Here is a 25,958-nt window from a genome sequence, read left to right as displayed (position 1 = left end):
CTGCACCGGGACACACAGCACCGGGACACACGGCACCGGGACACACGGCACCGGGACACACTGCACCGGGACACACAGCACCGGGACACACGGCACCGGGACACACGGCACCGGGACACACTGCACCGGGACACACTGCACCGGGACACACTGCACCGGGACACACTGCACCGGGACACACAGCACCGGGACACACGGCATCAGGGCACACTGCACCGGGACACACAGCACCGGGACACACTGTACCGGGACACACAGCACCGGGACACACTGCACCGGGACACACAGCACCGGGACACACTGCACCCGGACACACAGCACCGGGACACACTGCACCGGGACACACTGCACCGGGACACACTGCACCGGGACACACTGCACCGGGACACACAGCACCGGGACACACTGCACCGGGACACACAGCACCGGGACACACTGCACCGGGACACACGGCACCGGGACACACAGCACCGGGACACACTGCACCGGGACACACGGCACCGGGACACACAGCACCGGGACACACGGCACCGGGACACACGGCATCAGGGCACCCGGCACCGGGACATGGCACCGGCAGCAATATCTAGGTAGAGAACGGCTCTCACCAGCTGCTCTCCTGAAAGCACTTCCAGCAGCCGGGTCAGCACGCAGCCGTCACGGAGATCCAGGTAAAGGTCCGTCACTCGGCACAGCACCCGGGCCAGGTGGGAGTTCATCCACTTTGTGAAGGTCTTCTTCTGCACGGCGTCCCGCTCATCTGTGAGGGAGGCAAGGGAAGTGTGTGCGGTTACAGAGAGCTCAGCAGCTGTGTGAGGGGTGTCAGCCCTCAGTGATACAGTCACGGTCAGGGTGTCGGGGGCAGAGGTGCTCTGTTGCTGGGAGTCTTACTCCCTGGAAAGGGATCCCTGAAGACAAAGTCCACTTCCCTGTAGTGGAGACCCTCCCTCCTGCCAACGCAGGTTAATGTGGGAGTGGGTTCCCAGTAACCTCAGCCCTGAGAGCTTAACAAGGGGACAGCACCTCACACAAACTGGACTTTAACAAGGCTTTTGATAAGGTGGCAGACTGGCCATGAAAGTAAAAGCCCATGGGACTCAGGGCAAAGTGACAAGTTGGATCCACAATTGGCTCAGAGGCAGGACGCAAAGGGTAATGGTCGATGGGTGTTTTTGTGACTGGGAGGATGTTTCCAGTTGGGTTCCGCAGGGCTCAGTACTGGGTCCCTTGCTTTTTGTGGTGTATATCAATGATCTAGATTTGAATGTTGTGGGGTATGATGAAGAAGTTTGCAGATGATACTAAAATAGGCTGAGCGGTTGATAATGAAGAAGAAAGTTGTGGACTGCAGGAAGATATCAATAAACTGGTCGGGCCAGTGGCAAATGGAATTTAATCTGGAGAAGTGTGAGGTAATGCATTTGGTGAGGGATAACAAGGCGAGGGAATGTACATTAAATGGTAGGACACTGAGAAGTGTAGAGGAACAGAGGGACCTGGGAGTGCAGGTCCACAGATCCCTGAAGGTAGCAGGCCAGGTGGATAATGTGGTTAAGAAGTCATACGGAATACTTGACTTTATTAGCCGAGGCATCGAATACAGATCGAATGCTTGAACTGTATAAACACTAGTTAGGCCACAGCTGGAGTACTGCGTGCAGTTCTGGTCACCACATTACAGGAAGGACGTGATTGCACTGGAGAAGGTACAGAGGAGATTTACAAGGATGTTGCCGGGACTGGAGAATCTTAGCTGTGAGGACAGATTGGATAGGCTGGGTTTGTTTTCTTTGGAATAGAGGAGGCTGAGGGGAGAACTCATTAAGTGTATAAAATTATGAGGGGGCCTGGATATAGTGGATAGAAGGGGCCTATTTCCCTGAGCAGAGGGGGCAACAAAAAGGGGGCATAAATTTAAAGTAATTGGTCGGAGGTTTAGAGGGGATTTGAGAGGATTTTTTTTCACCTAGAGGGCGGTGGGAGTCTGGAACTCACTGCCTGAAAGGGTGGTAGAGGCAGAAACCTTCAACACATTTAAAAAGTACTTGGATGTGCACCTGAAGTGCCGTAACCTGCAGGGCTACGGGCCGAGAGCTGGAAAGTGGGATGAGGCTGGATCGCCGGCATGAACACGATGGGCCGAAATGGTCTCTTTCTGCGCTGTAAATTTCTATGATTCTATGAAACAGACAGAAATCAGGCCAGATCATAGTGAGGATCAGGTCCCACCCCCTCACACACTGTCCCCAAACAGCGAGCTGCCCAAATCACTCACCACCCTCACCCATGCACCCATCGCCCCCCCCATCTCCACCCCCACTGGAGTGGCAGATGCAGAATTCTCACTTGCACTAAGGGAGAAAACCACTCCCCGCAAACAGATTGCTGGATGTGGAAAGATTTTAAACCACATGTGAACAACTAAAAAAATGATTCAGAGAAGGAAGATAGATCATGAAAGTAAATTATCATGATGCTAAATGGCCTACCCCTTATCCTTAGACGATGTCCTCTGGTTCTGGACTTCCCCAACATCGGGAACATTCTTCCCGCATCTAGCCTGTCCAGTCCCGTCAGAATCTTATACGTTTCTATGAGATCCCCTCTCATCCTTCTAAACTCCAATATATAAAGGCCCAGTCAATCCAGTCTCTCCTCATATGTCAGTCCTGCCATCCCGGGAATCAGTCTGGTGAACCTTCGCTGCACTCCCTCAATAGCAAGAACGTCCTTCCTCAGATTAGGAGACCAAAACTGTACACAATATTCCAGGTGAGGCCTTACCAAGGCCCTGTACAACTGCAGTAAGACCTCCTTGCTCCTATACACAAATCCCCTAGCTGTGAAGACCAACATTCCATTTGCCTTCTTCACCGCCTGCTGTACCTGCATGCCAACTTTCAATGACTGATGTACCATGACAACCAGGTCTCGTTGCACCTCCCCTTTTCCTAATCTATCACCATTCAGATAATATTCTGCCTTCCTGTTTTTGCCACCAAAGTGGATAACATCATTTATCTACATTATACTGCATCTGCCATACATTTGCCGACTCACCTAACCTGTCCAAGTCACCCTGCAGCCTCTTAGCATCCTCCTCACAGCTCACACTGCCACCCAGCTTAGTGTCATCTCCAAACTTGGAGATATTACACTCAATTCTTTCGTCCAAATCATTAATGTATATTGTAAACAGCTGGGATCCCAGCACTGAACCTTGCAGTTCCCCACTAGTCACTGCCTGCCATTCTGAGAAGGACCCGTTTATTCCTACTCTTTGCTTCCTGTCTGCCAACCAGTTCTCTATCCACGTCAATACATTACCCCAATACCATGTGCCTTAATTTTGCACACCAATCTCTTCTGTGGGACCTTGTCAAAAGCCTTTTGAAAGTCCAAATACACCACATCCACTGGTTCTCCCTTGTCCACTCGACTAGTTACATCCTCAAAAAATTCCAGAAGATTTGTCAAGCATGATTTCCCTTTCATAAATCCATGCTGACTTGGACCGATCCTGTCACTGCTTTCCAAATGCGCTGCTATTTCATCTTTAATAATTGATTCCAACATTTTCCCCACTACCGACGTCAGGCTGACCGGTCTATAATTCCTTATTTTCTCTCTATCTCCTTTTTTAAAAAGTGGGGTTACATTAACTACCCTCCAGTCCATGGGAACTGATCCAGAGTCTATAGAATGTTGGAAAATGACCACCAATTCATCCACTATTTCTAGGGCCACTTCCTTAAGTACTCTGGGATGCAGACTATCAGGTCCTGGGGATTTATCGGCCTTCAATACCATCAATTTCCCTAACACAATTTCCTGACTAATAAGGATTTCCTTCAGTTCCTCCTTCTCGCTCAACCCTCGGTCCCCTAGTATTTCCGGAAGGTTATTTGTGTCTTCCTTCGTGAAGACAGAACCAAAGTATTTGTTCAATTGGTCTGCCATTTATTTGTTCTCCATTATAAATTCACCTGATTCTGACTGCAAGGGACCTACATTTGTCTTCACTCATCGTTTTCTCTTCACATATCTATGGAAGCTTTTGCAGTCAGTTTTTATGTTACCTGTAAGCTTACTCCCTTACTCTATTCTCCCCCTCCGAATTAAACAATTTGTCTTTCTCTGGTATTTACTGTGGGGGGGTATTTACTGTGGGGGTGTATTTACTGTGGGGGGCGGTATTTACTGTGGGGGGTATTTACTGTGGGGGGGTATTTACTGTGGGGGGGGTATTTACTGTGGGGGGGTATTTACTGTGGGGGGGGTATTTACTGTGGGGGGTATTTACTGTGGGGTGGTATTTCCTGTGAGGGGGTATTTACTGTGGGGGGGGGGTATTTACCGTGGGGGGGTATTTCCTGTGAGGGGGTATTTACTGTGGGGGGGTATTTACTGTGGGGGTATTTACTGTGGGGGGGTATTTACTGTGGGGGGGGGTATTTCCTGTGAGGGGGTATTTACTGTGAGGGGGTATTTACTGTGGGGGGGTATTTACTGTGGGGGGGTATTTACTGTGAGGGGGTATTTACTGTGGGGGGGGTATTTACTGTGGGGGGGTATTTACTGTGGGGGGGGTATTTACTGTGAGGGGGTATTTACTGTGGGGGGGGGGGTATTTACTGTGGGGGGTATTTACTGTGGGGGGGGTATTTACTGTGAGGGGGTATTTACTGTGGGGGGGGTATTTACTGTGAGGGGGTATTTACTGTGGGGGGGGTATTTACTGTGGGGGGGTATTTACTGTGGGGGGGGGTATTTACTGTGAGGGGGTATTTACTGTGGGGGTTTATTTACTGTGGGGGGTATTTACTGTGGGGGGGTATTTACTGTGGGGGGTATTTACTGTGTGGGGGTATTTACTGTGGGGGGTATTTACTGTGGGGGGGGTATTTACTGTGAGGGGGTATTTACTGTGGGGGGGTATTTACTGTTGGGGGGGTATTTACTGTGGGGGGGTATTTACTGTGGGGGGGTATTTACTGTGAGGGGGTATTTACTGTGGGGGGGTATTTACTGTGGGGGGGTATTTACTGTGGGGGGTATTTACTGTGAGGGGGTATTTACTGTGGGGGGTATTTACTGTGGGGGGGTATTTACTGTGGGGGGGGGTATTTACTGTGGGGGGGTATTTACTGTGGGGGGGTATTTACTGTGAGGGGGTATTTACTGTGGGGGGGTATTTACTGTGAGGGGGTATTTGCTGTGTGGGGGTATTTGCTGTGAGGGGGTATTTACTGTGGGGGGGTATTTACTGTGAGGGGGTATTTAGTGTGAGGGGGTATTTACTGTGGGGGGGTATTTACTGTGAGGGGGTATTTGCTGTGTGGGGGTATTTGCTGTGAGGGGGTATTTACTGTGGGGGGATATTTACTGTGGGGGGGTATTTACTGTGAGGGGGTATTTACTGTGGGGGGGTATTTACTGTGAGGGGGTATTTGCTGTGTGGGGGTATTTGCTGTGAGGGGGTATTTACTGTGGGGGGGGTATTTACTGTGGGGGGGTATTTACTGTGGGGGCGCATTTACTGTGGGGGGGGTATTTACTGTGGGGGGGTATTTACTGTGGGGGGTATTTACTGTGGGGGCGTATTTACTGTGGGGGGGGGTATTTACTGTGGGGGGTATTTACTGTGAGGGGGGTATTTACTGTGGGGGGGTATTTACTGTGGGGGCGTATTTACTGTGGGGGGGTATTTACTGTGGGGGCGTATTTACTGTGGGGGGGGGTATTTACTGTGGGGGGTATTTACTGTGGGGGGGTATTTACTGTGGGGGGTATTTACTGTGGGGGTGTATTTACTGTGGGGGGGTATTTACTGTGGGGGGGTATTTACTGTGGGGGGGGGGTATTTACTGTGGGGGGTATTTACTGTGAGGGGGTATTTACTGTGGGGGGGTATTTACTGTGGGGGGGTATTTACTGTGGGGGGGGTATTTACTGTGGGGGGGTATTTACTGTGGTGGGTATTTACTGTGGGGGGGGTATTTACTGTGGGGGGGTATTTACTGTGGGGGGTATTTACTGTGGGGGGTATTTACTGTGGGGGGTATTTACTGTGGTGGGTATTTACTGTGGGGGGGGGTATTTACTGTGGGGGGGGTATTTACTGTGGGGGGGGTATTTACTGTGGGGGGGTATTTACTGTGGGGGGGGGTATTTACTGTGGGGGGTATTTACTGTGGTGGGTATTTACTGTGGGGGGGGTATTTACTGTGGGGGGGGTATTTACTGTGGGGGCGTATTTACTGTGGGGGGGGTATTTACTGTAGGGGGTATTTACTGTGGTGGGTATTTACTGTGGGGGGGTATTTACTGTGGGGGGGTATTTACTGTGGGGGGTATTTACTGTGGGGGGGTATTTACTGTGGGGGGGTATTTACTGTGGTGGGTATTTACTGTGGGGGGTATTTACTGTGGGAGGGGGTATTTACTGTGGGGGGTATTTACTGTGGTGGGTTTTTACTGTGGGGGGGGTATTTACTGTGGGGGGGTATTTACTGTGGGGGCGTATTTACTGTGGGGGGGGGTTTTACTGTGGGGGGTATTTACTGTGGGGGGGGGTATTTACTGTGGGGGGTATTTACTGTGGGGGGGGTATTTACTGTGGGGGGGTATTTACTGTGGGGGCGTATTTACTGTGGGGGGGGTATTTACTGTGGGGGGTATTTACTGTGGGGGGGGGTATTTACTGTGGGGGGTATTTACTGTGGGGGCGTATTTACTGTGGGGGGGTATTTACTGTAGGGGGTATTTACTGTGGGGGGGGGTATTTACTGTGGGGGGTATTTACTGTGGGGGGGGGTATTTACTGTGGGGGGGTATTTACTGTGGTGGGTATTTACTGTGGTGGGTATTTACTGTGGGGGGGTATTTACTGTGGGGGGTATTTACTGTGGTGGGTATTTACTGTGGGGGGGGGGTATTTACTGTGGGGGGGTATTTACTGTGGGGGGGTATTTACTGTGGGGGGTATTTACTGTGGTGGGTATTTACTGTGGGGGGGGGTATTTACTGTGGGGGGGGGTATTTACTGTGGGGGGTATTTACTGTGGGGGGGGGTATTTACTGTGGGGGGTATTTACTGTGGGGGGGTATTTACTGTGGGGGGGGGTATTTACTGTGGTGGGTATTTACTGTGGTGGGTATTTACTGTGGGGGGTATTTACTGTGGGGGGGGGGTATTTACTGTGGGGGGTATTTACTGTGGTGGGTTTTTACTGTGGGGGGGGTATTTACTGTGGGGGGGTATTTACTGTGGGGGCGTATTTACTGTGGGGAGGGGGTATTTACTGTGGGGGGGTATTTACTGGGGGGGTATTTACTGTGGGGGCGTATTTACTGTGGGGGTGTATTTACTGTGGGGGGGTATTTACTGTGGGGGGGGTATTTACTGTGGGGGTGTATTTACTGTGGGGGGGGTATTTACTGTGGGGGGGTATTTACTGTGGGGGGGTATTTACTGTGGGGGGGTATTTACTGTGGTGGTGTATTTACTGTGGGGGGTATTTACTGTGGGGGGGGTATTTACTGTGGGGGGGTATTTACTGTGGGGGCGTATTTACTGTGGGGGGGGTATTTACTGTGGTGGGTATTTACTGTGGGGGGGGTATTTACTGTGGGGGGGGTATTTACTGTGGGGGGGTATTTACTGTGGGAGGGTATTTACTGTGGGGGGGGTATTTACTGTGGGGGGGTATTTACTGTGGTGGGTATTTACTGTGGGGGGGGGGTATTTACTGTGGGGGGGTATTTACTGTGGGGGGTATTTACTGTGGGGGGGGTATTTACTGTGGGGGGGTATTTACTGTGGGGGCGTATTTACTGTGGGGAGGGGGTATTTACTGTGGGGGGGTATTTACTGTGGGGGCGTATTTACTGTGGGGGTGTATTTACTGTGGGGGGGTATTTACTGTGGGGGCGTATTTACTGTGGGGGCGTATTTACTGTGGGGGGGGGTATTTACTGTGGGGGGGTATTTACTGTGGGGGCGTATTTACTGTGGGGGGGGGTATTTACTGTGGGGGGTATTTACTGTGGGGGGGGGTATTTACTGTGGTGGGTATTTACTGTGGGGGGGGGGTATTTACTGTGGGGGGGTATTTACTGTGGGGGCGTATTTACTGTGGGGGGGGTATTTACTGTGGGGGGTATTTACTGTGGGGGGGGTATTTACTGTGGGGGGTATTTACTGTGGGGGGGGGTATTTACTGTGGGGGGGTATTTACTGTGGGGGCGTATTTACTGTGGGGGGGTATTTACTGTGGGGGGTATTTACTGTGGGGGGGGGTATTTACTGTGGGGGGTATTTACTGTGGGGGCGTATTTACTGTGGGGGGGGGTATTTACTGTAGGGGGTATTTACTGTGGGGGGGGGTATTTACTGTGGGGGGGGTATTTACTGTGGGGGGGTATTTACTGTGGGGGGGGTATTTACTGTGGGGGGTATTTACTGTGGGGGGTATTTACTGTGGGGGGTATTTACTGTGGGGGGGTATTTACTGTGGGGGGTATTTACTGTGGGGGGGTATTTACTGTGGGGGGGTATTTACTGTGGGGGGTGTATTTACTGTGGGGGGGTATTTACTGTGGGGCGTATTTACTGTGGGGGGGGTATTTACTGTGGGGGGTATTTACTGTGGGGGGTGTATTTACTGTGGGGGGGTATTCACTGTGTGTGGGGAGGGTATTTACTGTGGGGGGGGTATTTACTGTGGGGGGGTATTTACTGTGGGGGGAAGGGTATTTACTGTGTGGGGAAGGGTATTTACTGTGGGGGGGGTATTTACTGTGGGGGGGATATTTACTGTGTGGGGAAGGGTATTTACTGTGGGGGGGTATTTACTGTGGGGGGGTATTTACTGTGAGGGTTATTTACTGTGGGGGGTATTTACTGTGGGGGGGGGTATTTACTGTGAGGGGGGGTATTTACTGTGGGGGGGGTGTTCACTGTGGGGGGGGGTATTTACTGTGGGGGGGGTATTTACTGTGTGTGGGGGGGTATTTACTGTGGGGGGGTATTCACTGTGGGGGGGGGGTATTTACTGTGGGGGGGTATTCACTGTGGGGGGGGTATTTACTGTGGGGGGGGTATTTACTGTGTGTGGGGGGGTATTTACTGTGTGGGGGGTATTTACTGTGGGGGGCGTACTGTGGGGGGGGGTATTTACTGTGTGGGGGGTGGTATTTACTGTGGGGGGGGTGGTATTTAGTGTGGGGGGGGTATTTACTGTGGGGGGGTATTTACTGTGGGGGGGGTATTCACTGTGGGGGGGGGGTATTTACTGTGGGGGGGGTGGTATTTACTGTGGGGGGGGTATTTACTGTGGGGGGGGTATTTACTGTGGGGGGGGTGGTATTTACTGTGAGGGGGGTATTTACTGTGTGGGGAGGTATTCACTGTGGGGGGGGGTATTTACTGTGGGAGGGTATTCACTGTGGGGGGGGTATTTACTGTGGGGGGGTGGTATTTACTGTGTGTGGGGGGTATTCAATGTGGGGGGGGTATTTACTGTGGGGGGGTATTCACTGTGGGGGGGTGGTATTTACTGTGTGTGGGGGGGTATTTACTGTGGGGGGGGTATTTACTCTGTGTGGGGGGGTATTCACTGTGTGTGGGGGGTATTCAATGTGGGGGGGGTATTTACTGTGGGGGGGGTATTTACTCTGTGTGGGGGGGTATTCACTGTGGGGGTGGTATTCACTGTGTGGGGGGGGTATTCAATGTGGGGGGGGTATTTACTGTGGGGGGGATATTTACTGTGGGGAGGTATTCACTGTGTGGGGTGGCTATTTACTGTGTGGGGGGCGTATTTACTGTGGGGGGGGTATTTACTGTGGGGGGGGTATTTACTGTGGGGGGGTATTTACTGTGGGGGGGGTATTTACTGTGTGTGGGGGCTATTTACTGTGTGGGGGGGGTATTTACTATGGGGGGGTGTTTACTGTGGGGGGGGTATTTACTGTGGGGGGGTATTTACTGTGGGGGGGTATTTACTGTGTGTGGGGGGTATTTACTGTGTGGGGGGGTATTTACTGTGGGGGGGTATTTACTGTGGGGGGGTATTTACTGTGGGGGGGTATTTACTGTGTGTGGGGGGTATTTACTGTGGGGGGGTATTTACTGTGTGTGGGGGGTATTTACTGTGTGGGGGGGGTATTTACTGTGGGGGGGGTATTTACTGTGTGGGGGGCGTATTCACTGTGGGGGGGTATTTACTGTGGGGGGGGTATTTACTGTGTGTGGGGGTATTTACTGTGTGTGGGGGGGTATTTACTGTGTGTGGGGGTATTTACTGTGTGTGGGGGGGGTATTCACTGTGGGGGGGGTATTTACTGTGGGGGGGGTATTTACTGTGTGTGGGGGTATTTACTGTGTGTGGGGGGGTATTTACTGTGTGTGGGGGGGTATTTACTGTGTGTGGGGGTATTTACTGTGTGTGGGGGGGGTATTTACTGTGGGGGGGGTATTTACTGTGTGTGGGGGTATTTACTGTGTGTGGGGGGGGTATTTACTGTGTGTGGGGGTATTTACTGTGTGTGGGGGGGTATTTACTGTGGGGGGGGGTATTTACTGTGTGTGGGGAGGTATTCACTGTGGGGGGGGTATTTACTGTGGGGGGGGTATTTACTGTGGGGGGGTATTTACTGTGTGTGGGGGGGGTATTTACTGTGGGGGGGGTATTCACTGTGTGGGGGGGGGTATTCAATGTGGGGGGGTATTCAATGTGGGGGGGTATTCAATGTGGGGGGGTATTTACTGTGTGGGGGGGTATTTACTGTGGGGGGGTATTTACTGTGGGGAGGGTATTTACTGTGTGGGGGGGGTATTTACTGTGGGGGGGTATTTACTGTGTGGGGGGGTATTTACTGTGGGGAGGGTATTTACTCTGTGTGGGGGGGTATTTACTGTGGGGGGGGTATTCACTGTGTGGGGGGGGTATTTACTGTGGGGGGGGTATTTAATGTGGGGGGGTATTTACTGTGTGGGGGGGTATTTACTGTGGGGAGGGTATTTACTCTGTGTGGGGGGGTATTTACTGTGGGGGGGGTATTCACTGTGTGGGGGGGGTATTTACTGTGGGGGGGGTATTTACTGTGGGGGGGGTATTCACTGTGTGGGGGGGGGTATTCAATGTGGGGGGGTATTTACTGTGGGGGGGGGTATTTACTGTGTGTGGGGGGGTATTTACTGTGGGGGGGGTATTCAATGTGGGGGGGTATCACTCACCCGCGAGCGCTTTGATCCGGGAGGATTCGAAGAGTTTGGACGTGCTGTGCTCCTCCTCCCACGGGCTATCGGAGTTCTCCCAGCGACTGTTGACATTGTATTGTCGCTGTACCTCCATATTGTCCAGGTCTGTGGCCGTCGATGACATTGTGTCGGGGCTCAGAGTGAAAGGTCTGTGGTGAAAGGGTAGAGATCGCAATCTGGAAAAAGTGAAGAGATGGTGAAACCACGTTATCATCACAACAAGCAACTCCAATCCGACAAAAACACGTCAGCGGGAAGCTTCGCGACAGTGACGGAGGCAGCGCATCGCGACGGCACTCGAGGTCTCGCAGCGTGCCAATCTGGGCCGAGGGTGCCCAGAGCACGTGTGAGTGAGTGTGAATGAGTGTGTGTGCGTGTGAGCGAGTGTATGAGTGAGTGAGTGAGTGAGGCAGTGTGAGTGTGTGGAGTGAGGCAGTGTGAGTGTGAGTGAGGCATCGTGAGCGAGTGTGAGTGAGTGTGAGTGAGGCATGTGAGTGAGTGAGTGGAGTGAGTGTGAGTGAGGCATGTGAGTGAGTGAGTGGAGTGAGTGTGAGTGAGGCAGTGTAAGAGTCACATTCACTCACACTGCCTCACTCACACACACTCACTCACTCACTCGCTTACTCTCTCACTCACTCACTCGCTCACGCTCACTCACTCACACTCACGCTCACTCACTCACTCACACACTGCCTCACTCACACTCACTCACACTCACTGCCTCACTCACACACACTGCCTCACTCACTCACACTCACTCACACACACACTCCCTCACTCACACTCACACACACTGCCTCACTCACACTCATACACTGCCTCACTCACACTCACTCACACACATTGTCTCACTCACACTCACTGCCTCACTCACACTCATACACTGCCTCACTCACACTCACTCACACACATTGTCTCACTCACACTCACTGCTTCACTCACTCACTCACTCACACTCACACACACTGCCTCACTCACTCACACTCACTGCCTCACTCACACTCATACACTGCCTCACTCACACTCACTCACATTCACTGCCTCACTCACACACACTCACACTCACATTCACTGCCTCACTCACACACACTCACACTCACATTCACTGCCTCACTCACACACACTCACACTCACATACACTGCCTCACTCACACACACTCACACACACACGCTCACTCACTCACACACACACGCTCACTCACTCACTCACACACACTCACACACACTCACACACACTCACACACACACACGCTCACTCACTCACACACACTCACACACACACGCTCACTCACTCACACACACTCACACACACTCACACACACACGCTCACTCACTCACACACACTCACACACACTCACACACACTTGGGGTGGGAGGAGCTCCCTGTGGTGATGTTTGTGTCCTATCCCTGGGCGGGGGATTTAAATTGCTGCTCCCATGGGTGGCCGGAGACTGGGCTCGGGATCGGAAGCCCCGATTGGGGGAAAGTGCCGGCCATTCCGGGGGAGTTGGGATTCGTGCACAGCACTGGTCCCTCCCCAGTGGAAGGCGGGAGATTGTGTTGCTGTGACAGGTCGGGGAATGCTCATCGCTTCGCCCTCATTGTGTGGGCACGTCGGCAAATTTATTCACATCAAAAAATTATTGTAGAGGGGATTGGCCTGCGCCCCGATTGGGGGCGGCGACTTTCTGGGGGCTGGGCTTTTAGCGCCCTCCGCCAAATTGCCCTTACCTACCCTGAAATAAGCGGAGCGCTATCTCCAGCACTCCGCCAGCCTCGCGGCTCGCAGGGTAACGTCCCCCGCGGGACGCTGAGGGGTCGGCACGCACTCCAATGATGTCAGCACCGGTCGCGACCCGGGGCGATAGCCGCGGAGCACGGGGCTGACAGGACAGCAGCTCCGCAATAGCCCCCCACCCTGGGGGGCTCAGCTCCCACATCGGGGCTCACAGCCCCCACACCGGGCCATAGCCCCCACACCGGGACTCACAGCCCCCACACCAGCCCATAGCCCCCACACCGGAGCTCACAGCCCCCACACTGGCCCATAGCCCCCCACACCGGGCCATAGCCCCCACACCGGGCCATAGCCCCCACACCGGGACTCACAGCCCCCACACCAGCCCATAGCCCCCACACCGGAGCTCACAGCCCCCACACTGGCCCATAGCCCCCCACACCGGGCCATAGCCCCCACACCGGGGCTCACAGCCCCCACACCGGGCCATAGCCCCCACACCGGGCCATAGCCTCCACACCGGGACTCACAGCCCCCACACTGGCCCATAGCCCCCACACCGGGCCATAGCCCCCACACCGGGGCTCACAGCCCCCACACCGGGCCATAGCCCCCACACCGGGACTCACAGCCCCCACACCGGGACTCACAGCCCCCACACCAGGCCATAGCCTCCACACCGGGCCATAGCCCCCACACCAGGCCATAGCCCCCACACCGGGGCTCACAGCCCCCACACCGGGCCATAGCCCCCACACCGGGGCTCACAGCCCCCACACCGGGCCATAGCCCCCACACCGGGGCTCACAGCCCCCACACCGGCCCATAGCCCCCACACCGGGGCTCACAGCTCCCACACCGGGGCTCACAGCCCCCACACCGGGCCATAGCCCCCACACCGGGACTCACAGCCCCCACACCGGGCCATAGCCCCCACACCGGGACTCACAGCTCCCACACCGGGGCTCACAGCCCCCACACCGGGCCATAGCCCCCACACCGGGACTCACAGCCCCCACACCGGGCCATAGCCCCCACACCGGGGCTCACAGCCCCCACACCGGGCCATAGCCCCCACAACGGGCCATAGCCCCCACACCGGGACTCACAGCCCCCACACCGGCCCATAGCCCCCCACACCGGGCCATAGCCCCCCACACCGGGGCTCACAGCCCCCACACCGGGCCATAGCCCCCACACCGGGACTCACAGCCCCCACACCGGCCCATAGCCCCCCACACCGGGCCATAGCCCCCCACACCGGGGCTCACAGCCCCCACACCGGGCCATAGCCCCCCACACCGGGGCTCACAGCCCCCACACCGGGACTCACAGCCCCCACACCGGGGCTCACAGCCCCCACACCGGGCCATAGCCCCCCACACCGGGGCTCACAGCCCCCACACCGGTCCATAGCCCCCACACCGGGACTCACAGCCCCCACACCGGGCCATAGCCCCCACACCGGGCCATAGCCCCCACACCGGGGCTCACAGCCCCCACACCGGGCCATAGCCCCCACACCGGGACTCACAGCCCCCACACCGGGCCATAGCCCCCACACCGGGGCTCACAGCCCCCACACCGGGACTCACAGCCCCCACACCGGGCCATAGCCCCCACACCGGGACTCACAGCCCCCACACCGGGACTCATAGCCCCCACACCGGGCCATAGCCCCCACACCAGCCCATAGCCCCCACACCGGAGCTCACAGCCCCCACACTGGCCCATAGCCCCCCACACCGGGCCATAGCCCCCACACCGGGCCATAGCCCCCACACCGGGACTCACAGCCCCCACACTGGCCCATAGCCCCCCACACCGGGCCATAGCCCCCACACCGGGACTCACAGCCCCCACACCGGGCCATAGCCCCCACACCAGCCCATAGCCCCCACACCGGAGCTCACAGCCCCCACACTGGCCCATAGCCCCCCACACCGGCCCATAGCCCCCCACACCGGGGCTCACAGCCCCCACACCGGAGCTCACAGCCCCCACACCGGGCCATAGCCCCCACACCGGGCCATAGCCCCCACACCGGGCCATAGCCTCCACACCGGGGCTCACAGCCCCCACACCGGTCCATAGCCCCCACACCGGGACTCACAGCCCCCACACCGGGCCATAGCCCCCACACCGGGACTCACAGCCCCCACACCGGGCCATAGCCCCCACACCGGGCCATAGCCCCCACACCGGGGCTCACAGCCCCCACACCGGGCCATAGCCCCCACACCGGGCCATAGCCCCCACACCGGGCCATAGCCCCCACACTGGGCCATAGCCCCCACACCGGGGCTCACAGCCCCCACACCGGCCCATAGCCCCCCACACCGGGCCATAGCCCCCACACCGGGCCATAGCCCCCACACCGGGCCATAGCCCCCACACCGGGGCTCACAGCCCCCACACCAACAGCTGTCTGGCAGGGAGAGATTTCTCTCTGTCTCTCTCTCACTGGGGGACAAATCCCAGAGGCAGAACGGGAGGAATACCCCACAGTACAGGTCTCCCGAGGGGTCGGAGCGGGCTCTGAAGCCTGTGCCACACCAGCCCTGGGGACCAGTGACGCAAACACCGCCTGCATCTGGCTCATGGCCCAGGGCCAGGCCTGCCACTTGCTTACTGTGCAATCCCAAGGTTCACTCTCTCTCTCTCTCCATAAACTCTCTTGCAAAGGACTAACAACATGCCCCAGTGCCTGATATCCCGAAGTTCTAAACACCCGCTGACTGCTCCACAATAAGCCTTGTGCGCCGATCCGTGTGTTTTTTGGGGAGCCCTCCCTGATATGAGGAGCGGGCGATTAAAGAGGAGATTAACGCAATAGTAAGGAAGGACATTAGCTTGGATGATGTGGAATCTGTATGGGTAGAGTGGGGGAACACCAAAGGGCAGAAAACGCGAGTGGGAGTTGTGTACAGGCCACCAAACAGTAGTAGTGAGGTTGGGGATGGCATCAAACAGGAAATTAGGGATGTGTGCAATAAAGGTACAGCAGTTATCATGGGTGACTTTAATCTACATATTGATTGGGCTAACCAAACTGGTAGCAATACGGTGGAGGAGGATTTCCTGGAGTGTATTAGGGATGGTTTTCCAGACCAATATCTCGAGGAACCAACTAGAGGGCTGGCCATCCAAGACTGGGTGATGTGTAATGAGAGAGGATTAATTAGGAATCTGGTCGTGCGAGGCCCCTTGGGGAAGAGTGACCATAATATGGTAGAATTCTTCATTAAGATGGAGAGTGACACAGTTAATTCGGAAACGAGGGTCCTGAACTTAAAGAAAGGTAACTTCGATGGTATGAGGCATGAATTGGCTAGAATAGACTGGCAAATGATACTTAAAGGGTTGATGGTGGATAGGCAATGGCAGACATTTAAAGATCACATGGATGAACTTCAACAATTGTACATCCCTGTCTGGCGTAAAAATAAAACGGGGAAGGTGGCTCAACCGTGGCTAACAAGGGAAATTAGGGACAGTGTTAAATCCAAGAGGTCTATAAATTGGCCAGAAAAAGCAGCAAACCTGAGGACTGGGAGAAATTTAGAATTCAGCAGAGGAGGACAAAGAGTTTAATTAGGAGGGGGGAAATAGAGTATGAGAGGAAGCTTGCAGGGAACATAAAAACTGACAGCAAAAGCTTCTGTAGGTACGTGAAGAGAAAACGATTAGTGAAGACAAACATAGGTCCCTTGCAGTCAGAATCAGGTGAATTTATAATGGGGAACAAAGAAATGGCTGACCAATTGAACAAATACTTTGATTCTGTCTTCACTGAGGAAGACACAAATAAACTTTCGTGGGAGGTTACTAGGGGGGCGAGGGTCTAGCGAGAAGCAGGAACTGAAGGAAATCCTTATTGGTCAGGAAATTGTGTTCGGGAAATTGATGGGACTGAAGGCCGATAAATCCCCAGGGTTTCAGCAGCGCATTTGGAAAGCAGTGACAGGATCGGTCCAAGTCAGCATGGATTTATGAAAGGGAAATCATGCTTGACAAATCTTCTAGAATTTTTTGAGGATGTAATGAGCAGAGTGGACAAGGGAGAACCAGTGGATGTGGGGTATTTGAGCTTTCAAAAGGCTTTTGACAAGGTCCCACACAAGAGATTAGTGTGCAAAATTAAAGCTCATGGTATTGGGGGTAATGTATTGACGTGGATAGAGAACTGGTTGGCAGACAGGAAGAACATAAGAACATAAGAACATAAGAATTAGGAACAGGAGTAGGCCATCTAGCCCCTCGAGCCTGCTCCGCCATTCAACAAGATCATGGCTGATCTGGCCGTGGACTCAGCTCCACTTACCCGCCCTCTTCCCGTAACCCTTAATTCCCTTATTGGTTAAAAATCTATCCATCTGTGATTTGAAAACATTCAATGAGCTCGCCTCAACTGCTTCCTTGGACAGAGAATTCCATAGATTCACAACCCTCTGGTAGAAGAAATTCCTTCTCAACTCGGTTTTAAATTGGCTCCCCCGTATTTTGAGGCTGTGCCCCCTAGTTCTAGTCTCCCCGACCAGTGGAAACAACCTCTCTGCCTCTATCTTGTCTATCCCTTTCATTATTTTAAACGTTTCTATAAGATCACTCCTCATCCTTCTGAACTCCAACGAAGTCTACTCAATCTATCATCATAAGGTAACCCCGTCATCTCTGGTATCAGCCTAGTGAATCATCTCTGTACCCCCTCCAAAGCTAGTATATCCTTCCTTAAGTAAGGTGACCAAAACTGCACGCAGTACTCCAGGTGTGGCCTCACCAATACCCTATACAGTTGCAGCAGGACCTCCCTGCTTTTGTACTCCATCCCTCTCGCAATGAAGGCCAACATTCCATTCGCCTTCCTGATTACCTGCTTCACCTGCAAACTAACTTTTTGTGATTCATGCACAAGGACCCCCAGGTCCCTCTGCACCGCAGCATGTTGTAATTTCTCCCCATTCAAATAATATTCCCTTTTACTGTTTCTTTTTCCAAGGTGGATGACCTCACATTTTCCGACATTGTATTCCATCTGCCAAACCTTAGCCCATTCGCTTAACCTATCTAAATCTCTTTGCAGCCTCTCTGTACCCTCTACACAACCCGCTTTCCGACTAATCTTTGTGTCATCTGCAAATTTTGCAACACTACACTCTGTCCCCTCTTCCAGGTCATCTATGTATATTGTAAACAGTTGTGGTCCCAGCACCGATCCCTGTGGCACACCACTAACCACCGATTTCCAACCCGAAAAGGACCCATTTATCCCGACTCTCTGCTTTCTGTTCGCCAGCCAATTCTCGATCCATGCTAATACATTTCCTCTGACATCACGTACCTTTATCTTCTGCAGTAACCTTTTGTGTGGCACCTTATCGAATGCCTTTTGGAAATCTAAATACACCACATCCATCGGTACACCTCTATCCACCATGCTCGTTATATCCTCAAAGAATTCCAGTAAATTAGTTAAACATGATTTCCCCTTCATGAATCCATGTTGCGTCTGCTTGATTGCACTATTCCTATCTAGATGTCCCGCTATTTCTTCCTTAATGATAGCTTCAAGCGTTTTCCCCACTACAGATGTTAAACTGTTAAAGCAAAGAGTAGGAATAAACAGGTCCTTTTCAGAATGGCAGGCAGTGACTAGTGGGGTACCTCAAGGTTCAATGCTGGGCCCCCAGCTATTTACAATATATATTAATGATTTAGACGAAGGAATTGAATGTAATATCGCCAAGTTTGCAGTTGACACTAAGCTGGATGGCAGTGTGAGCTAAGAGGCTGCAGGGTGACTGGGACAGGTTAGGTGAGTGGGCAAATGCAGATGCAGTATAATGTGGATAAGTGTGAGGTTATCCACTTTGGTGGCAAAAACAGGAAGGTAGAATATTATCTGAATGGTGATAGATTAGGAAAAGGACCTGGGTGTCATGGTACATCAGTCATTGAAAGTGGGCATGCAGGTACAGCAGGCGGTGAAGAAGGCAAATGGTATGTTGACCTTCATAGCGAGAGGATTTGAGTATAGGAGCAGGGAGGTCTTGCTGCAGTTGTACAGGACCTTGGTGAGGCCACACCTTGAATATTGTGCACAGTTTTGGTCTCCTAATCTGAGGAAGGAATTCTTGCTATTGAGGGAGTGCAGCGAAGGTTCACCAGACTGATTCCTGGGATGGCAGGACTGATATATAAAGAAAGACTGAATCGACTAGACTTATATTCTCTGGAATTTAGAAGAATGAGAGGGGATCTCATAGAAACATATAAAATTCTGATGGGTTTAGACAGGTTAGATGCAGGAAGAATGTTCCCGTTGTTGGGGAAGTCCAGAACCAGGGGTCACAGTCTAAGGATAAGGGACCGAGATGAGGAGAAACTTCTTCACCCAGAGAGTTGTCAAACTCTCTACCGCAGAGAGTTGTTGAGGCCAGTTCGTTAGATATATTCAAAAGGGAGTTAGATGTGGCTCTTACGGCTAAATGGATCAGGGGGTATGGAGAGAAAGCAGGAAAGGGTTACTGAGGTGAATGATCAGCCATGATCTTATTGAATGGTGGTGCAGGCTCGAAAGGCCGAATGGCCTACTCCTGCACCTATTTTCTATGTTTCTATGATTCTCTCCCACTGCTCAGGGTTTGAAGGGAAATTGGATGTTGTGAGACGCTGGCCCCAAATGGAGAGCGCGCTGATTGTCGGCCAGTCCTTCACCGATATCCCACTTACACTCGCCACCTGAGCGATGTTGAAGTACGGACTGATGATCTCAAACATGGTGCACCTTCTCCCCACCATCTCCCCCAAACAAGCTCTCAGCCCCAGGACCCAGCCAGCACCTCTCAGCAGCTTGGACCTACGTTAGTGTGGGGGAGGGGCAGGACCGGGGAGACATCCCACAATTTCTGACACGAGCCCCTGCACGACCCGGGAATGTGGGCACTGGGATCCCAGCCCCTGGCCTCTGGGCTCAGGGGGAAGCTCCTCGATACAGCTGTGCTGGGGCACCACAGAATCATAGAAATTTACCGCACGGAAGGAGGCCATTTCGGCCCATCGTGTCCGCGCCGGCCAACAAAAAGCTACCCAGCCCAATCCCACTTTCCAGCTCTCGGTCCGTAGCCCTGCAGGTTACGGCACTTCAAGGGCACATCCAAGTACTGTTTAAATGTGGTGAGGGTTTCTGCCTCTACCACCCTTTCAGGCAGTGAATTCAACACCCCCACCACCCTCTGGGTGAAGGAATTTTCCCTCATAACTCCTCTAAACCTCACCCCAATTACTTTAAATCTATGCCCCCTGGTTGTTGACCCCTCTGCCAAGAGAAACAGGTCCGTCCTATCCACTCTATCCAAGCCCCTCATCATTTTATACACCTCAATCAGGTCTCCCCTCAGCCTCTGTTCCAAAGACAACAGGCCCAGCCTGTCCAATCTTTGGTGACAATCCCTGGGGAAGTGCAATGGAGGGTGAGCAGCCCCAGAACCAGGAAAGGTGGGGAGAGCGGGGGATCAGCCGCGGGGGACGGGGGGGTGGAGGAACGATGCTGACTGAGAACTCCGCAGGACTAGGGTACCGACACACTCCTGTCCCTGCAACGTCGGGGTTGTTGGAGGGAGGGAGGAGGGGAATGGTGGAAGGGAGGGAGGGAGGGGAGGGGAGGGGAGGGAGGGGAGTGGAGGAAGGGAGGAGACGGGAGGGAGGGAGGGAGGGGTGTGGAGGAAGGGAGGGAGGGGAGCGGAGTGAGGGAGGGAAGGAAGGAGGGGAGAGAGGGGAAGGAGGGAAGGAAGGAGGGGAGGGGGGGAGGGAGTGGAGGGGAGGCAGGGAGTGGAGGGGTGGGAGGGAGGGGAGTTGAGGGGAGGAAGGGAGAGGAGTGGAGAGGATGGAGGGAGGGAAGTTGAGGGGAGAGGAGGGAGGAGGAGGGAGGGGAGGGGTGTGGAGAGGAGGGGAGGGGAGGGAGGGAAGGAAGGAGGACTGGCCGATCCAGTCTGGGTGCTGACACTTGCCATGTGTTTGAATGGTGCCCACATTATGCTGGGCTCAGTGGGTAGCACTCTCACCTCTGAGTCAGAAGGTTGTGGGTTCAAGTCCCACTGCACGGACTGAGCACAGAATCCACGCTGACACTCCAGGGCAGTGCGGAGGGAGTCTTTCAGATAAGACGTTAATCTGAGGCCCCATCTGCTCTCTCAGGTGGATGTAAAAGATCTCACGGCACAATTTTGAAGAGCAGGAGAATTCTCCCCGGTGTCCTGGCTAATATTTATCCCTCAATCAACGTCACTAAAACAGATTATCTAGTCATTATCACATTCATTACAACACTGACTACACTTCAATTGGCTGTGAAACACTTGACACGTCCTGAGGTCATGAAAGGCGCTATATAAATGCAAGTCTTTATTTCTTTGAGCTGACACTGCACAGACCCTGCTGAGAAAGGGAGGGTCCCACTGATCAACTGCCAACACAGAGAAAGGTCAAGGCACCCAAAGCATCGTAGCTCGCAGGGGCTTACCCCCCCCAAGTGTGGCCTCAGAGTATCGAACCCCCAAACCCTCACTTGTTCAGTGGGCACAGTATTGTAACTGGCTCAAACAAACACCAATCTGTTCACTATCCAACGGACTAAATAGGAACAAATTAAATCGAGCTCAAGATACAAAGGGCAGGGGAAGGTGAGCAATCAGCTGCCTCCATTATCAGCATAAAGCTTCCATTCACAACTCAGCAAGTTCAAGAAGCAAGATTGTGCATTAGCTCCTCCCACAAGCTCAGTCACACACATGTCGCTGACATCCCGGACTGGGGCTTGAACCCACCACCATATGACTCCGAGGGCAGAGGCGTTGGCGGACCGGGAGCCAATGTCGGTGAGCGAGCACGGGGGGGGTGTTGGGTGAGCAGGGCTTGGTGCCAGTTAGGTCACGTGCAGCCGAGTTTGGTATTTACAGTTACTGTGAGATCGGGGCATTCTAGGCGTTGGGAGTTTTATCGCTGCTGGTGGAACTGCAATACCCACGATGCACCCCGTAACCAGGCAGGACAAAAACTGTAAGATGATGAGCAGCAGAAGGTCGAAGGTCAGCATTGAACACCGGACGGTTCTGGGTTTGCTTGTGCTTTGGCACGACTGTCTGGTGTGTTACTGAGTTCAGTCTCGAGCTGGAGCAGGGTATTTTTAGAAACATAGAATCTAACAGCACAGCAGGAGGCCATTCGGCCCATCATGCCTGTGCCGGCCCTGTGAGAGAGCGATCCAATCAGTCCCACACCCCGCTCTTTCCCCACAGCCCCGCAGCATTTTCCTTTTCAAGTATTTATCCAATTCCTTTCTGAGAGTTACTGTTGAATCTGCTCCCACCTGAGAGTCCCTGGCCCAAGACCGCCCTAAGTGGAGGAAGTGCATCCGGGAGGGCGCTGAGCACCTCGAGTCTCGTCGCTGAGAGCATGCAGAAAGCAAGCGCAGGCAGCGGAAAGAGCATGCGGCAAACCTGTCCCACCCTCCCCTTCCCTCAACGACTATCTGTCCCACCTGTGACAGAGACTGAAAACTCACTTTTAGAGGGACTGCCTATGATGATGATGATTTAGAAAGGTTTAGAATAACTTCCTTACTCCTCTACTCTATTAATAAGCTTTTTTAACAGCATTCTCAGCTTCACCTTCAAAGACTTGTGTCCACAGCCCCCAGGTCTCTCTGTTCCTGCACCTCTTTTAAAATTCTACCATTTTGTTTATATGGGCTCTCCTCATTCTTCCTACCAAAACGAATCATTTCACACTTAGAATCATAGAGATTTACAGCATGAAAGGAGTCCATTCGGCCCATCGTGTCCACGCCGGCCAACAAAAAGCTATTCCGCTTCATCCCACTTTCCAGCTTTTGGTCCGTAGCCCTACAGGTTACGGCACTTCAAGTGCACATCCAAGTGCTTTTTAAATGTGGTGAGGGTTTATGCCACTACCACCCTCTCAGGCAGTGAGTTCCAGACCTCCACCATCATCATCATCATAGGCAGTCCCTTGGAATCGAGGAACACTTACTTCCACTCCTGAAGTGAGTCCTTAGGTGGCTGAACAGTCCAATACGAGAGCCACAGTCTCTGTCACAGGAGCGACAGATAGTCGTTGAGGGAAAGGAAAGGGTGGGACAGGTTTGCCGCACGCTCTTTCCGCTGCCTGTGCTTGGTTTCTGCACGCTCTCAGCGTTGAGACTCGAGGTGCTCAGCGCCCTCCCGGATGCACTTCCTCCACTTAGGGCAATCTTGGGCCAGGAACCCACAGGTATCGGTGGGGATGTTGCACTTTATCAGGGAGGCTTTGAGGGTGTCCGCTGCCCACCTTTGGCTCGTTTGCCGTGAAGGAGCTCCAGGTAGAGCACTTGCTTTGGGAGTCTCGCGTCTGGCATACGGACTACGTGGCCTGCTCAGCAGAGCTGATCGAGTGTGGTCAGTGCTTCAATGCTGGGGATGTTAGCCTGAATGAGGACGCTGATGTTGGTGCATCTGACCTCCCAGGGGATTTGTAGGATCTTGCAGAGACATCGTTGGTGATATTTCTCCAGCAACTTGAGGTGTCTACTGTACATGGTCCATGTCTCTGAGCCATACAGGAGGGCGGGTATTACTACAGCTCTGTAGACCAAGAGCTGGGTGGTAGATTTGAGGTCCTGGTCTTCGAACACTCTTTTCCTCAGGTGGCCGAAGGCTGCACTGGCGCACTGGAGGCGGTGTTGGATCTCGTCGTCGATGCCTGCTCTTGTTGATAGGAGGCTCCCGAGATATGGGAAGTGGTCCACGGTGTCCAGGGCCACGCCGTGGATCTTGATGACGGGGGGGCAGTGCTGTGTGGTGGGGTCAGGTTGGTGGAGGACCTTTGTCTTACGGATGTTTAGTGTAAGGCCCATGTTTGAAAGAATTTCCCCTCAAATCCGCTCTAAAACTCCTACCAATTACTTTAAATCGATGCCCCCTGGTTGTTGACCCCTATGCCAAGGGAAACAGCTCCTTCCTATCCACTCTATCCAGGCCCCTCATAATTTTATACACCTCAATCAGGTCTCCCCTCAGCCTCCTCTGTTCCAAAGAAAACAACCTAGCCTATCCAATCTTTCCTCCAAAATTCTCCAGCCCAGGCAACATCCTGGTGTCTGCCCATCTCACCAGTCTGTGTCTGCCCTCCTGAAGTCTATTACTATCCTCCTCACCCTTTACATTTCCAATTTTCATTTCACCGGCAGATTTTGAAATGATTCCCTGTCTACCCAGGTCATGAATATATCCAGAAGGCCACTGACCTGGGCCAGTGTGTGTGGGCTGGGCCCGATAGACAATGGTGCAGGTCAGTCCACAGAGCTGCACCCAGGATGGCTTCACATCGATTCCACACATCTTTCCCCAGTATCGAAACACAGCCCAGCCAACGGCAAGGTGGGAAAACCAATAAACTACCTTAAACAAATACTGCAAAGAAAGCACTTCTAATGCAACTCACGGGGAAATAGAGGGATGGAGAGAGAACGACGAGATTATTTGCATTCTAGCGAGACGTGTAAAATGTCAGGGAATATAGACAGAGCGGTGGGTGAGACTCGGTGTTTTCAGTGTCTGTCGGGGCAATATTTGTCTGTGTAATGTATCTCTTCAGGAAACTTACTGTAAAATATACAGAACCCCAGATTTACTCACAGAATCACAGATTTATTCATAGAACCCCCTTTTATTAACAGAACCCCAGATTTACCAGAGAAGCCCAGGTATAGCCACAGAACCCCAGTTACTCACAGAAGGTGCTTTATACCCGGGACCTTTACGATGCAGCCTCCAAGGACAGGGCAGTCTGGAAATCTGGAAGCCTCTCCCTGCAAAGGCTGCGGATTCTGGGGGGGGGCGCAATGGAAGTTTTTGAGGCTGGGGGAGGGTATCCGGCAATCGGGAGCACAGGTGGAGAAACGGGGCTGGGATACAGGCTGGAGGGTGAATGGCCCTAGTGATGTTGCTCACCGCGACCGATCCCCATCTCAAACAGCGGCTCCTGCTTAAATACACCGTATCCCGGTTAATGCACCCAATCCCGCTTTAATGCACCGTATCCCGGTTAATGCACCCAATCCCGGGATAATGCACCCAATCCCGCTTTAATGCACCGTATCCCGGTTAATGCACCCCAATCCCGGGATAATGCACCCCAATCCCGGGATAATGCACCGTATCCCGGTTAATGCACCCAATCCCGGGATAATGCACCCAATCCCGCTTTAATGCACCGTATGCCGGTTAATGCACCCAATCCCGGGATAATGCACCCCAATCCCGGGATAATGCACCCAATCCCGCTTTAATGCACCGTATCCCGGTTAATGCACCCCAATCCCGGGATAATGCACCCCAATCCCGGGATAATGCACCCCAATCCCGCTTTAATGCACCGTATCCCGGTTAATGCACCCCAATCCCGGGATAATGCACCCCAATCCCGCTTTAATGCACCGTATCCCGGTTAATGCACCCCAATCCCGGGATAATGCACCCCAATCCCGCTTTAATGCACCGTATCCCGGGTGAATGCACCGATCTGCGGTCCAGTAACCGGGTCCTAAGTCGACCACACCGAGCCCCCGCGCAATGCACCGAAAGCCGCGGCTTTGAAGCGATTACTCACCGGGAGCGGGCAGGCCGGGCCTCGGGCAGCGGCTGAGCAGTGACAGAGAGCAGGGACAGAGGCACCGGGAGCCGGGCTGCAGCCACTCGCTCAGATCCTGGGACACAGAGACACGCCTCCCCGCATCAGCACCGGGAGCGCAGGCTGGGAATAGGGAGTCACAGGGAGTGAGTGAAACAGAGGGTGAGAGATATAGGGAGTGGGAATTATAGGGAGTGAGAGTCACAGGGAGTGGGAATTATAGGGAGTGAGTGAAACAGAGGGTGAGAGATATAGGGAGTGGGAAT

General features: G+C 53.4%; 1 protein-coding gene across 1 annotated transcript in view; it reads right to left on the bottom strand.

Annotated features, from left to right (window-relative positions):
* LOC139258380 (spectrin beta chain, non-erythrocytic 1-like) overlaps positions 1 to 25,730 on the bottom strand; it is a gene marked incomplete at its 3' end in the record, with an annotated part of 91,286 nt that extends 65,556 nt beyond the window's left edge. Inside the window, exons 1-3 of the mRNA XM_070874758.1 lie at positions 25,672 to 25,730; positions 11,243 to 11,442; positions 609 to 760 (exon numbers count right to left, since the gene is read on the bottom strand). Of these exons, the coding sequence (XP_070730859.1) occupies positions 609 to 760; positions 11,243 to 11,390 (300 nt within the window). The remainder of the gene's footprint in view (positions 1 to 608; positions 761 to 11,242; positions 11,443 to 25,671) is intronic.
* Positions 25,731 to 25,958: the final 228 nt, after the last annotated feature.

This window comes from Pristiophorus japonicus, unplaced genomic scaffold, assembly GCF_044704955.1.
Source record: "Pristiophorus japonicus isolate sPriJap1 unplaced genomic scaffold, sPriJap1.hap1 HAP1_SCAFFOLD_958, whole genome shotgun sequence".
Lineage (NCBI taxonomy): Eukaryota > Metazoa > Chordata > Chondrichthyes > Pristiophoridae > Pristiophorus > Pristiophorus japonicus.
This window is presented reverse-complemented; position numbering and strand designations above follow the sequence as displayed.